The sequence below is a fragment of the Peromyscus californicus genome, unplaced genomic scaffold (assembly GCF_007827085.1).
Source record: "Peromyscus californicus insignis strain IS unplaced genomic scaffold, ASM782708v3 Scaffold_20__1_contigs__length_68692818, whole genome shotgun sequence".
In the NCBI taxonomy this organism is placed as follows: Eukaryota; Metazoa; Chordata; class Mammalia; order Rodentia; family Cricetidae; genus Peromyscus; species Peromyscus californicus.
In genome coordinates this window covers 63,197,428-63,212,427 of record NW_026294503.1, presented here as the reverse complement: position 1 = coordinate 63,212,427, position 15,000 = coordinate 63,197,428, and the positions used below count along the sequence as shown (strand labels likewise).

Sequence of the window (15,000 nt, the reverse complement as noted above, 5' to 3'; positions counted from 1 at the left end):
CAGCAAGAGGAGAGAAAGAGTGTGTGTGTGTGTGTGTGTGTGTGTGTGTGTGTGTGTGTGTGTGTGCGCGCACACACACACATGTAAGTGTTTGGTAACTGAGCAAAGTACAATGATATACATGTATGAAAATGTTATAATGGAATCAGTGTCATAATGGAACCCACCATTTGGCATAGAAAGTCAAAAAGAAAGGCCCCAGTCAGCCAACCGGTTTTATCTGTTTCCCCATGACCAGGTTGGCACACAAGCCCCTGTGCTCTGAGAGGCTGGAACAGTGGCGCTGTAAGAAGCTGTGAGCTCCTGATGTCCTCGTCGCTCCCGCCTCATGTTCTGGAACGGCTCTTCTTGCTACCTCAGTTAAGCTTTTTTCACCACCATGAAGATGCTCCGTCTCTGAGCCCTGTACCCTGTAGTGACAACGCTGGACTTTGGTCAAAGTGTGTGTGTGTGTGTGTGTGGCTGGAGCAATGGACTGCAGACCCTTGCTGAGTGGTGAGGGTCTCGACGGTGTTTTCACCAAAGCAAGAGAGTCCCCTTCTGTTCTAAATAAAGGGCCTGGCTTGATGTGTCTGTCACCAATGTAATGACAAAAAAAAAAAAAAAAAAAAAAAAAGCCGGGCGGTGGTGGCGCACGCCTTTAATCCCAGCACTCGGGAGGCAGAGCCAGGCGGATCTCTGTGAGTTCGAGGCCAGCCTGGTCTACCAAGTGAGTTCCAGGAGAGGTGCAAAGCTACACAGAGAAACCCTGTCTCGAAAAACCCCAAAAAAAAAAAAAAAAAAAAAAAAAGGCCAAGTGGGTACCTTCGGGCCCTGCCAAGGTATGCCACTAAGTAAACATGCCACATTCAACGGAGTTAGTGCAAGAAGTTTAGTAGGGGAGGGGTGGAGTGAAGGAGCGAAAGTGTCAGAGTCAGGACATGGAAGAGGCCGGCAGACAGACAGACAGAGGAACAGAGAGAAGAGGGAAGAGACAAGAGGAAGGAGAGAAGCAAGAGAGGAGCAAGAGGAGAGAGAGAGAGAGAGAGAGAGAGAGAGAGAGAGAGAGAGAGAGAGAGAGAGAGAGAGAGAGAGAGAGAGCGCTGTGCCTGGCGGGCACTTTTAAGGGGTGCACATGCTGCCCAGCTGAAGGTGACTTAACTGTGTCCACGGCAGAGGCAGGATTCTGCTGCTGCTGCTTCTGCTGCTGCTGCTGCTTCTGCTGCTGCCAGCTAACATTCCTCCCTTTTGTTTTTATAAAAAGCTGAGGAAATAGAATGGTAGATGGTGGGAACTGGGGGAGCCGTGTTCTCTAGACTGCTTCCTGTTGTCTGGGGGCTCAGTGGGGGACCTGAGGAAGCTGGGATGCTGTCCAAGTCCTGGGATAGCCAGCTGTTCACTCGCCTTCCAGGCTCTGGGGGACCGTCTGCTCTAGGGAAGTGCAGGTCTACTTGAAGCTGTCTGTGAGGTTGGACCACTTGGGGCAGCCATGTTGAAGCTGTCCAGGATGCAGATTTTGAGGGGACCTGGCAGAAAATAAAGTTAAGGAGTTTTAGGGGGAAATTTCTTTTCTTAGGTCCTGGTAATTGAGAGGGGGGTGGGGTCCCAAGACCAGGGAAAGGTGAAGAGGAGATCCTACTCTCAGGAACAGGCAGTAGGTGGGGACGCTTAGGCTGTTGATTGACAGTACTTATCTGGAGTCCATTTGATGACCTGTTCGAAGCTGGAGTTTCCCAGAATTTTCTGAGTTTACAAAAAGAAGTAAGTTTTAGACACATTAACATTCTCACTGTTTGTAATCTGTACTGAAATCCACATTGCAGAAAGAACAGTAGACTCAACACCTGTGAGTCACAGGGGACCCAGAAATGATTCTGGTTAAAGCATTAGCACTCTTTCCTTTTGTCCAGAAGACCGGGTATATGTAGATGAAATGTGGTTTTAGCACAATGAGAAGCACTTTTAAGTCGATACTTAGAAAACAACCAGAGGGGACTTCAAATCTTGAACTTGTGGCTATAATAATGGTAGTGGTGTTTAACAGAGCTAGATTAAAAGCTTATCAGAATTCCATTATTAATGTTAAGACTTGACATTAATAGATAAATTAGTAATAAAGTTTTAGAGTCTTAACACAACAGTAGTTTAGGGAGGGAAAGAAATCTGAAACGTTTCATTCTTTTTATATACCTTAAATCACTTTCTCATCACTGTTTAAGTTTTCACATCCTCAGATCTTTATAACTTGCATTGACACACCTTAATAACTTGTATTTACACACCTGGCATTTTTTTCCTCCAGGGATAGGGAGGACCTAGGGTGGGTTTCCAAAGCCTCAGGTCATAGCCACTTCCTTGCTACTGCAGGGAGTGAACTCCCGCTGAACATGGAGAACATGTGTGTGTGTGTGTGTGTGTGTGTGTGTGTGTGTGTGTGTGTGTGTGTGTGTGTGTTTGTGTGTGTGTGTTTACTGAAGGACCCACAAGTTGTTAAAGGGGTTCGTCCTGTGAGGACTAGTAGGGGTATAATACAAATAGTTGTAATACCAGGGATATTGCCACAAGGATGGTGAGGGAGGCTAGAAATATGCCCTGCATATTCTTTTAATTTTTTAATGGTTCATTTATATTTTCATTCTATGTGCATTGGTGTTTGGTCTGCGTATATGTCTGTGTGAGGGTGTCAGAAGCCCTGGAACTGGAGTTACTGACAGGTGTGAGCTTCCATGTGGGTGCTGGGAATTGAACCCGTGTCCTCTGGAAGAGCAGCCAGTGCTCTTAACCGCTGAGCCATCTCTCCAGCCCCTCCCTGAGTATTTGTAAGAGGAAAGATGATGATTTGTATTTGAGGGAAACGGAAGAATGCGATCAAGAAGGCGTTCATGGGCAGGGGAGTCAGCTCAGAGGATAAAGGGCTCCCCAAGCGAGTATGAGGCCCCAGTGTGCCCCTTAGCACCTACATAAAAAGCTGAGCAGGGTGGTGTGTGCTTGTGATTCCAGTTCTGGGGAGGTGGACACAGGAGGATTGCGGGGGTTGGATGGCCAATCAGTCTAACCTACCTTGTGAGCCCCAGAAACTCTGTCTCAAAAAACAATGCCATTGACTCCTGAGAAATGAAACCTCAGGTCAACCCCTGGCCTCCTCTCTCTCTCTCTCTCTCTCTCTCTCTCTCTCTCTCTCTCTCTCTCTCTCTCTCTCTCTCTCTCTCACACACACACACACACACACACACACACACAGTGCACACCCACACAAACACACTCATACCTATGCCTTGACTCCCACAGAGTCTGAAAGTGGTGGGTTCTTTTCTTACATAGCATCTCACTGTATAGCTCAGGCCTGAACTTCCGTTCCTTGTCCCCCAGCCACAGCCTCTAGAGTGCTGGGATTGCAGGGGTGTGAAGGCATGCTGGACTAGAAGGCGGGAATTGAACTGGATTTGGAAGTATAGGTGGGATGTTGACAGGATGCTGGGTGAAAGACAGAGTAGTTATGAGTCAATAGATGATTGAAGGGGCTGAGGAATTGCTTCATTTTCCAAGATGAGCTATGGCAAGACCTCATCTCTGGAAATCGCATATATACGGAGATTTCTATAAAGTTACCAGTTCTTAAGAATTTATTCACACGGTGCCTTTTTATTCGGACTTTCTGTGTCCCGAGTCTTGCTGGTTTTCAAGCATGCTGCTTGCAGATCTTTCCTTGCGTAGGATGTGTGGGAGAGGAGCCAGATCCAGGTCTTGTGATTTGTTCTTGCTGCTCATTGCTGGTCCGAGTGTGTGCTGCAGCTCTGTCCCGTGTGTCCAGACAGCTTCACCTTGAGAAGGAAGGCTTTGGCTTAGCTTTCTGAGATCTCTTTCTGCTTCAAAACTTTGAAAATTTGATTTACTGCATTTTGAATTAGCCAGGAACGAACTTATCTTTTTTTTCTACTGTCCAAAGATCTCCTTGGGTCCATTACTTCTCTAATAGATGTGAACATCCCAGATAAAAGCTTAAGGAAGGGTGGGGCCCCCAGTTTGAGGGTGTAGCACTCCACGGCAGGGGAGGCATGGTGGCAGGAGCTGATCTCACCATGTCTGTGGTTAGGAAGCCGAGGGAGAGAGATGCTGGACTGCCATTCACTTTCTCTATTCAGTCTGGGACTCTAGCTTATGGGATGGTGCTGCCAACATCCAAGGTGGGTCTTTCCTCTTCACCTAAACATTGTGGGAACACCCTCATGGACACCCAGAGATGTGTTTCCATGGCAATTCTAAATCCAGCGAAGCTGGCAAGGGAACTTGATTACACTACCCCACCACCCTTTGGGGCTTCAAACGGTCAAGTCACGGTTCTCTTGTCTTAGTGGTCATCAGCTCCCAAATGAAGCTCCTATGTTTAGGGAACCTATAGGCACACATTAGGTGTGTGTGTGGGGGGAGCAGAGTTCTGCCTTGTACCTAGTGAAAACACTCTCTAGAAATACCCGGTATCAGACATTACACTTCAGTGTGAATTTAAACACAGTATGCTGTCTCTCTTGTGACATTATATGCTATTTTTCCCTTCTCCAAGTCCCCAGGGTTTCATCCACGCCCCAAGTGTGGGTGCGTGTGAAAGGACAGCGTTGGATGCTTATTCTGTCCACTGAACTTACCGGTTTCCTTCTTACTCATCAACTTGCCATAGCTGTAGCCTCGGGTGGCCTCATGGTTGAAAACTATAAGGAACCAGCTCCATCAAGTGGCTAGTGAGGAAATGCCATCGAGGTGGGGCTGTGCCACCGAAGCTGGGCTGTGCTAATCAGCACCCCAGCTCTGGCTGTGTCGGCCACCTTTGCATTATTACTATGGAATGCTTGAGGCAGCTGTCCCACCAAGAGATGAGTTTATTCACTCCATAGAGATTCGGGGTCCAAGATTTGAGGCTCCCACTGGTGTGGCTTCTGGTGAGGATGGTCACTGCAGGCCTGCACATGGGATTGAATGGCTATGGATGGTGGATGGATGGTGGATGGCAATGCGTCACTGCAGGCCTGCAGATGGGATTGAATGACTATGGATGGTGGATGGATGGTGGATGGCAATGCGTCACTGCAGGCCTGCAGATGGGATTGAATGGCTATGGATGGTGGATGGATGGTGGATGGCAATGCGTCACTGCAGGCCTGCAGATGGGATTGAATGACTATGGATGGTGGATGGATGGTGGATGGCAATGCGTCACTGCAGGCCTGCAGATGGGATTGAACGGTGATTCTTCAACTGAGGAACAGGGTAGAGAAGACAGGAGAGATGGGATCCTACAACCTTGCTCTAGAACAGTCTCTAAGGACTGTTCCCATGAAGATTTATCTCTCATTTATTTTAATACCTTTATTAATTCTTTGAGAATTTCATTCAATATATTTTGATTATATTCTTTCTCATTCCCCAGTCCTCCCAGACTCTCCCCCACCTCCCTACCCACCCAACTTTATGTTATTTCTCTCTCTCAAAACAAAAACAAACAAACAAAACTCAAAACACACAAAAAACATGGAGTCTGTTTTGCATTGGCTGACTACTTCTGAGCGTGAGGCCTGCCCTGGAGTGTGGTTGATACATCCAGTGACACTCAATGGAAGAAAACAGATAAAGTTCTTTTGTACAAGTGACAGCTGAGGGCATTTGAGGTCAGCGTTTGTAGCTCTTAGGCAAGCTCCCCCCACTAGCTGATGCATTTCCTTTATTCAATAATTAATATGGTATTCACAGAATTATGAATTGTCTTGTGAAAATAAATGTTACCTTTGTGACTCAGTCAAGCTTCATTATCCCATCTGACAGGCAGAGGCTGGTACCAACACCTCCTTTCCTCTTCCTTCTTCCAAATGAAATGATACAGGTTAAAGATGGGCCTTGGGATCTGCAGATATTGTGAAATGATCACCACAATGAATTTACACGCTGTCACCTCACATGGTGACGTGTTTATGTTCACAGAACAATGAGGGTGCTGGTTTCTTTTCTTTCCCATGCACATGTTGTACCGCCAAGCCACCTTCAATCCCCTGACAGAAGATGGAAGCCGTCTTGACAAACGCAGACCTCTTAGCATCCGAGAAGAAGCAGGATAGGAAATAACGACTCTGCTTCTTGTGAGCTGATTATCCGTGAGGATGGCAGTGGGGCATTTGTTCTGAGTTCTCCAACTTCTCTTTCCTCTATATCTGGAACAAGGATCTGAACTGGAAGCAGCTGAGGTTCAGGTGGGAGTGGGAAGGCTTGGGGGAAGACCTGCTATGGAATATTCACTCAGCTCACAGTGAGGACTCAGGACAGTGCTCAACAATACGGAGTCTCTTTCTCCTTCTGGTTTCTCCTCTGACACGTATCTTGTGAAGGCAATGCTCCTTTTTACATGTTCTCTCCTTTCCCTTCCTCCATCATTCACTAATTTCTGTCATTTACCTCATGTAACTATTAAGTAACAGGATGTACAAGATCATGGGGACACAGAAGCTATTGAGAAAAGCCCAGAACACTTACAGCTAGGTGGTGACTGTCACCCTCGCTATAGGAGCCTGCAAGAGAAGGGCATCTTTATGTGGAGTATCACTTCTTCATCAACAGGTGACGACTGTGGGTGTGGTGAGCCCTGCTCTGGGCACTGCTTTTATGAATGAAGACAGGATTCCAGAAACATTAATTCATTTCTGGTTCACTTATTGTGGAGATTTAGATCTTGCAAATGATCCTTTGGGATGGAAACAAATGGGGGGTTGAGTCTTGTTCAGCTAAGATGCTGCTTTCCCAGAGTGTGGCAATGTCCTCACCAGTGGTCTGACACGTTGATTCGGACTCTGTGCACAGACAAAATAAAGGACCAGGGAAGGGACAAACCAAGAGCTGTGGAAATGGCTAGTGGAGTCCTGAGGATTTGCTAATGTACTAAGTGGGTCTCTTGGATGAGTCGGGAACCACCTGCTCTATTCTAGAAGTTTCCTAATATCCCTTGACTAGGGGCAGGGCAGTGGAGAAAGAGAAATGTCCTCTGTTGTGGCAACATAGAGGTGGCTGAGTGGTAAGGTCCCTTCTTCCAGCATCTTCCCTGTGCAACTCCCATCCCTGATGGAGCAGGAGAGCCTGTGCTACAAGGGCAGCCTGGACCTCCTGGTCAGCATCCTCCTCAGAGCTGCCGTCACGTCTTTGTTTTTCAGGCTGTAGATAAGGGGGTTTAGCAGCGGGGTCACCACACTGTACTGTAAAGACAGCACTTGCTCCAGGGCCGAGCCAGACGCTGGAGTCATGTACCTTTGGAGAAATGACACAAAGGAGCAAGGTGAGCTCAGGGTGAGGATCGCAACGCTGCTGACAGCTGTGGTCCATCCCACTCCCGCCGAGCGCTCGAAAGGTTCCTCAGGGTCGAGCGGACTGTCGCCATGGCAACGGCTAGAAATGACCGATCATTGGGAAGTCAGTCATTTCTGTCTTCAAATGCCTCCAAGCACGAGTGAACTCACAGAGGGAACTCTCCCAGGAAAACAAGGTCTTCTGTGTATTCAGGGGTCCAGGTTAGGATGGGGCTAACGCATTTCCATAGCATCTTGGTTAACAGTCACGATATAACGTTACGCTTTCTCTATATTCGCAACAATTCAGACACACTGTGTTCTCATTTAGTGGTGATTATTTCTTGCACAACTACGTGTCTAGTTCACAGCACTGCCATTGTTTCCCACATGTATGTCTCTGAGGATTACTCTCACAACCATAGCAAATTATTATTAATTATTATATGTGTATGAGCGTTTGCATGCATGTGTGTATGTGTACCATATGACTATATGGTACCCGTGGAGGTCAGAAGAGGGTTCCTGTTCCCCTGAAACTGAAATTGTGGATGGCTGTAAGCCTCCTTGTAGGTGTTGAGAACTGAACCTGGGTCCTCTGCAAGAGCAGCGAGTGCTCCTAACCACTGAGCCGTCTCTCCAGCCCCAACACATTGTTTTTATAATGCTTGGTGGAACACATTTTTAGTTATATTTTTCTTCGGATTGGAAGAGGAGCCAAAATCAGTGAATAAAGTGAGAGATAAAAATGGGCTGAGCAACACATACGATTTTTAAAACCTTACGATTAAATTATTAGGCATATTTTAATTGAAAGGCATTACTACCTTTCAATGGCATTGTCTTCACCAGGACAAAAGCAACACATCAAGAATGTTCCTTGCAGACTTTGATTTTAAAAGATATTTAGGGGCTTGGGAGACGGCTCAGTGGTTAAGAATGCTGCTGCTTTAATGGAGGATTGTAGTTCAGTTCATAGCACACATGTCAGACAGCTCGTGACCACACACACACACACACACACACACACACACACACACACACACACACACGCGCGGTATTCATCTAACTATAATTCACACACACACACACACACACACACACACACACACGCGGTATTCATCTAACTATAATTTTACTGATATATTTTTCTAATATTTCTGTGAAATAAGCAGGGGAAATCTTATTGTTGCTTTACAGTGTGTGAGGTAACTGAGATAAAGGGAAGTACATTTCTCCCCAGGCTCAGGTGAGCCTTTTGAAAACCGCACAGCTAGTCCACAGCAGAGCTGGACTGGAGCTTAAGCCTTGGGAATTCCAGGATGGAATTCCAGGATGAGTCTTTCCTGCTGCATTGCCGTGCTCTGTTGTGTAGACCAAGGGCGGCTAGGAGAGGAATACACGGCGTTTGTGACGAGGAACTACTGCGTGACACACCTGGATACTCCCGAACCGTAAAAGACGGTAACCACGAGGAAATGCGAAGAGCATGTGGAGAAGATCTTGCTCCGACCTGTGGCCGAACTGATGCCCAGGGCTGTCGTGATGATCCGGCTGTAGGAACCCAGCAGTAGAACAAGAGTACCAAGACCTAAGATCACCATGGTTGTAAGGATGGAGGCGACAGTAGTGTGGGGGTCAGAACAGACCAGCGAGAGCACGGGAGGAATCTCACAGGCAAAGCTGTGGATGACGTTCGGGCCACAGAAGTGCTCTTGAGCCAGCAGGAGGGTGTTAATCAGGCTGGCACTGATCCCTATGGCCCAGGATATACCCGCCAGCCCAGAACACACCTTTCCATTCATAGTGACCACGTACAACAGTGGGTGACACACAGCCTGGAACCGGTCGTAGGCCATGGCGGAAAGGAGGCAGGCCTCGGTGGCCCCAGAAAATATGACCAGGGCGATCTGAGTGAAACACCCCGGGGGCGATATAGTCTTCCACTCAGAAATCAGGTTCCTCAGCAACTTGGGCACAATGACTGAGGAATAGAAAGCATCTATAAAGGAGAGGTGTCTCAGGAAGAAGTACATGGGGGTACGAAGGTGGGAATCGGAGCCGATCACCAGCAGCATCAGCAGGTTCCCCGTGAGGGTCAAGAGGTAAATCACCAAGAACAGCGCAAACAGCAGCACCCGAGTCCGAGGGTTGATGGTCAGTCCCAGGAGCACAAACTCAGTGACATTCCTAACTTCCATGGAGCATTCAAGCGTCCCATCTGAGGGACGAGAACTGAGAAGATTGTCCAGCACTGCTACACAGCCCCGGAATGATGAGTTAAACTTTTGACTCAGGAGGGGTTACATGGCAGTGGTCTTTCTGCTGTGTCTGCTCGTCAGCACTTCCTAGCTCACGGCAGTGACCTTCTGGCCAAAGTGGAGAAGGTGGGTGGGAAGCTTGAAGAGGATGAGAACTAGAAAAGAAGAGGAGGAGGAACAGGATTAGAACACTGGACGAAAGGAGCCAAGGAGAGGCCCCACGACTTTGAGAGGTGTGTTGTGTTCTGCTTTCAAAGGGGGTCAAACTCAGCCTGCAGGGGGACTGACAGGCACAGCGAATCAGCAGCAGACATTTTGGCTGGCCATGGGCATGACAGACTATGACGATGTCTGAATAACGGACAGAAGTGCTGCGACACCTCACGATGGTGCAAGTCCTTTCTCTGCCCTCAGAAGTCTGGAAATCACTTGAGTTTTTCATTTAAAACGTCAGTAGGATAGGTCAGATGGCTCAGTGAGCAAAGGTGCTCGCCACAAGGGTGACAGTCTGCGTTCTAGCCCTGGGATGGAAGGAGAGCGCTGACTCCTGCAAGTTGTCCTCTGAACTCCACAAACGTGCAGTGCTACCCATGCGCCACCCCCAGTAGAGGCAAAAGAAAACTCTGGAAAACTAGACGGTTCCCAAGGTCCATTCCATTTTCGACATTCTAAGAATGATGGAGCGATCTCTTTTGGGTGTGTTTGCTACCGAATAGAAGCCCCTTGTCCCCTTGCACGCTAGCCCAAGCAGAAGTGACAGTTTCGTGGAAACTAGATGGGGGAGGGGGAGCCCTCCTAAATGGAAGTGAGGACAACACTTTCACTGCGCTCTCCGGATTTAGCATAAGAGTCCACAGAGACCCGAGCATCTCTGAACTGGATGTGGATAAAGCCACGCCAAACTTCCATTACTCGGCTTCTGAACGTTACAGATAGGAGGAGGGATGAAGGATACTTGGTAGAATGGACAGCTACAGGTTTAGTTTAGAGCAGAGGGAGGTAAAGAGGTCGCCTCTCTTCTCAAAGGATAGCTAGAAGGTTCATAAATGAACCAATGCGGATGGGGGAAGGCCCCTCCTGATCTCTTCTCATGACTACCATGCTCACGGGTTCCCAGAGTGGGCAGTTTTGGGAGAAGATGGATTGGAATAAGATTTATCCTTACCTGGATCCCAAGGCGAAAACCAGATGTGCTTAGTGGAGGATGCCCGGATAACATCCTTTCCCACACTGCACAAGAGCCACGGGTCTGACTTGGTTTCTGCGGTCTTCTCTTGACTTAGTCCTAGGGGATACAGGCAAGGGACTTCTGGGCACTGAGCTCTTTAAATTTTGGTTATGAGTCTTAGTTGGTTATCAGCCTTTAATGGCTGAACTGTCTCTCTAGCCCACAAGAGACTTCTGAATAAGGGTTCATCTCCACAGTCTTTATGTCCAAGGGGAAGGGTAGTTTTCCAAAATTCTGCTTCACAAATAACAATGGCCAGAGGGACTTCAAGTCATCTTCAGACCTTAGAGAGTGAAGGGAGTCCCTAGAGACCCCCGAGCAGGTCTTCTCTGGTTCTGAGTGGGTCCTCCAAGCTGACTCTTTGTGTTACTCTTGTTTTAGTGGGTTACATCATACAAGAGGGCCCTGGGGTGGCCAATAATCCATTTTTAGTTCTATTATTATGTAAAAATATCACCAATCTATGAGTAGGTTATAGGCATACTCATTGTATACATGCACAAAATTCTGAAAAACAAATACACAACCCTTTACCTCCAACATTGCCCAGCTCTGCTTTGGTGCTGCTACGTCTCTTCCCTTAGGCTCCTCCCCAGAAGTGCATCCTTGTTAACTAGAACGTCACTGTGTTCTTCAGATACCTCCACAAATCTAATAAAATGTTTGGCTGAAAAAAAATCTCTGAAAAATTCTGTACAGTATTTTCAACTTAAACATTCCTCTCACCAAACACATGCAACTTAACTTACTCAGATATGAAGTTTAAAAAATCCAGTCATGGCCCCTTATTCTTGAATTGTTGTTACACACACACACACACACACACACACACACACACACACACACACACACAAATACAACCTGCAGAGTTTATTTAATGTTGCTCATATGTGTATGTGTTTAGGGCTGATTGCTTGGGAGTGGATCTCCTATCAGGGGGTTCATGCCCGGAGCAGACCGATAACCTCTCTCTCAGCAGTCATTCATTGTTCGGGGTTCTTCATCTAGGGGCAGGGCCTTCCCCCATCCACATTGGCATGTCAATTGTCATTTTTCAGGTTTTGTTTAGGTGACCATGTTGTTGAGATTTCATGAGCACAGCTTCACTATCATGTCTAGAAGACACTATCCTGCGGCAGACGCCCTGGTCCTCTGACATTTACAATCTTTCCACCTCTTCCCCCTTGATGGTCCCAGAGCCTTCAGTGTAGGGTTGTGTTGTAGAAGTATCGGTTGGTGTCGGGCACCCCATGGCCAGTATTCTATGCATTTTGACCAGTTGTAGATTTCTGTAATAGTCTGTGCTTCAAAACAAAGCTTTTCTGTTAATCTGGGAAGGGGGATGATGGGAAGGGTCAGAGGGAGCAGAAGGAGGGGCAAATGGTGTGAATATAGTGCTCTCACCAGTTTCTTCTGACCTCCACACGCTCAACATGGTGCCCAAGTTCACAACATAGACACAAAATAAATAAATAAAAACTCAATAATGTGTCTTAAAAACAAATGGCACCAGGTGATGGTGACACTCACCTTTAATGCCGGCACTTGGGAGGCAAAAGCAGGCAGATCTCTGAGTTCGAGGCCAGCCTGGTCTACAGAGTGAGTTCCAGGATAGCCAGGGCTACACAAAGAAACCCTTTCTCAAAAAACCAAAAAACCAAAAACCAAAACTATGGTGATATTTAATTTTGCTGAAATGTGATTTTATTTGTATGTTAATAAATAAAAGTGCCTGGGGGTCAGAGCTAATAACAAGCCATTTAGCAGAAGTCTGGCAGTGGTAGCACATGCCCTTAATCCCGATCACATGACAGGCAGATCAAGGACACCACCAGCATGGAGACACATGCCTTTAATCTCAATACCAACCATAGAGACATGGAGCTCTGTATAGACAGGCAGTGACGAGGAGGTCATGTGGTTGGATTTACAACCAATGAGAAGGCAGAACAGAAAGTCAAGAAAAAGACAGACACAGAGGAAGTAGGTCTCTTTCTGAGGGGAAGGATGACAGTGACAGTGAGCGGTAAGAAGGCACTCTTGGTCTTAGCTCCTGGCTGCTGCTCTGACTTCTTGGGCTTTTAAACTCTGCATTTGACTCTGTGTTTCTTATTTAATAAAACCGTTCAGAATTACATCTACACAAAACACAAAACAAAAAAAAGGAAAGAAAAAAATTATTGTTTGAGAATTTCATAATGCATATAATGTGTTTTGATCAAGTCCATCCTTCATCCCCTTCCCTACAATTCCTTTCCCTATTCCCCCACACCACTATTCCCTTCCAATTTCAAGTGTTCTTTTTTTTTTAAAAAAAATATATATATTGGTCTGAAACAGGGTCTCTTTGTGACATCAAATCTATGTAGTCCTGGCTGTTCTAGGACTTACTGTGTAGACCAGGCTGTCCTCAAACTCACAGAGATCTGTCTGCCTCTATCTCCTAAGTGCTGGAATTAAAGGCGTGCACCACCAAGCCCATCTCATTTTTGAGAATTTCATGAGTACTGTATTTACATCATTTCCTCCCTCCCTCTCTACCGCCGCATCTGCCAATGTGTATTTTTATGTGTGTTCAGGTTGATGTTCAGAATTTCTGAGTGTTTATTTAGGTTTCTAATTCTTAGCATATAATTCTTATAGTAATATGATTTATCGTGCTCAAATATTACACATATATTTACTTATGTGTATGTGTCCATGTCAGTGCCTGGCATGAAAATGCCCATGGTGGAGACCAGAGTCACCTGACATGGAATGTGACTCAGGTCCTCTGGAAGAGTGGCCAGTGCTCTTAACCTCTGAGCTGTCTCTCCAGCCCCTTTGTATCTGTTTCTTACTCAGTTTCACCAAATGTCTCTTCCATGGATCTTTCCCCCTAATCTCCATATGTGGAGAAGAGAAGGGTTACAGTTCTCCTGCAGAGGGACTCCCTGCCCCAAAGAGTTCTTTATATACAAAGTTACTGGAGTGTTGTGGCATCAGTGACCCAGGGCTCCTTCTTGTGTTTAATTAAATACTGAATATGCTTCATGGCAGCACCACACTGCTCTCTCTCTTTTTTTTTTTTTTCTGGAGCTGAGGACCGAACCCAGGGCCTTGCGCTTGCTAGGCAAGTGCTCTACCACTGAGCTAAATCCCCAACCCCCACACTGCTCTCTTTAGGATACCAGGAACTCGCCTCTAAGTGTCCTAACCTTCGGGGATTTAGTTGAAATCCTAACACAAGAGAAGACTATCGTTTAATATCTTTTCACATGGATGCATCTTTAAAAGTAAACTTGAGGCCGTGTGGTGGTGGCACATGCTTTTAATCCCAGCACTAGGGAGGCAGAGCCAGGCCTGTGAGTTTGAGGCCAGCCTGGTCTACATAGCGAGATCCAGGACAGTCACCAAAACTACACAGAGAAAAAAACCAAAAAAAAAAAAAAAAAAAAAAAAAGTAAACTTGAGTTGGGGCTGGAGAGATGGTTCTGTGGTTAAGAGCACTGGCTGTTCTTCCATTGGACTAGGGTTTAATTCCCAGCACCCACATGGCAGCTCACAACTATCTGTAACTCCAGTTCCAGGAGATCTGATACCTTCACACCAATGCACATAAAATAAAGTTAAATAAATTATTAAAAATATATAAAAAAATAAAATAATTTTAAAAATTAAAAAAAAGTTTTTGCTATGATTGCATTGAAAATATTTTATATGCCTTTGGCTTGGTGTTTTTTGATAGGGAGGTGTTTTTATTGGAGTCAGTAAAAAGATGGACCCTCTTTTTTTTTTTTTTTAATATTTTTGGTAGTCTGTGTCTTTTGATTGGGGAATTTAGATCATCAATATTTAGAATTACTATTGAGAGGTGTGTATTAATTTCTGTCATTTTGTTGATTTTGTAGTCTTTAGTATTTTTCTAATTTTCATCTGCTGGCAGCTTTTGACACTCCCCCCGCTCCCCCCCTAGACAGGGTTTCTCTGTATAGCTTTGCACCTTTCCTGGGTCTTGCTCTGTAGATGAGGCTGGCCTCAAACTCACAAAGATCCGCCTGGCTCTGCCTCCCGAGTGCTGGGATTAAAGGCGTGTGCCACCACTGCCCGGCCAACACATTTTCTTTGTTTTGTATATTTTTGTGTTTTAACTATGATACAGGGGAAATTTCTTAGCTCATCATGTCTATTTGGTGTTCTATAGTCCTTTGGTACCTGGATTGCCTTCTATTTT

At 46.2% G+C, this 15,000-nt stretch overlaps 2 protein-coding genes across 2 annotated transcripts in view; one reads left to right on the top strand and one right to left on the bottom strand.

The window, feature by feature from the left end:
• The window catches only part of Lalba (lactalbumin alpha), a 2,061-nt gene extending 1,673 nt beyond the window's left edge, over positions 1-388 (top strand). Inside the window, exon 4 of the mRNA XM_052747510.1 lies at positions 239-388. Coding sequence (XP_052603470.1) covers positions 239-299 — 61 coding nt within the window. The 3' untranslated portion in view covers positions 300-388. The remainder of the gene's footprint in view (positions 1-238) is intronic.
• Positions 389-7,097: 6,709 nt separating this feature from the next.
• On the bottom strand, positions 7,098-9,499 carry LOC128116387 (olfactory receptor 8S1). The gene is made up of 2 exons (XM_052747566.1): positions 8,736-9,499; positions 7,098-7,260 (listed from the first exon to the last, which is right to left on the bottom strand). The coding sequence occupies exons 1-2, from the start codon at positions 9,497-9,499 to the stop codon at positions 7,098-7,100; spliced, it is 927 nt and encodes a 308-aa protein (XP_052603526.1).
• Positions 9,500-15,000: the final 5,501 nt, after the last annotated feature.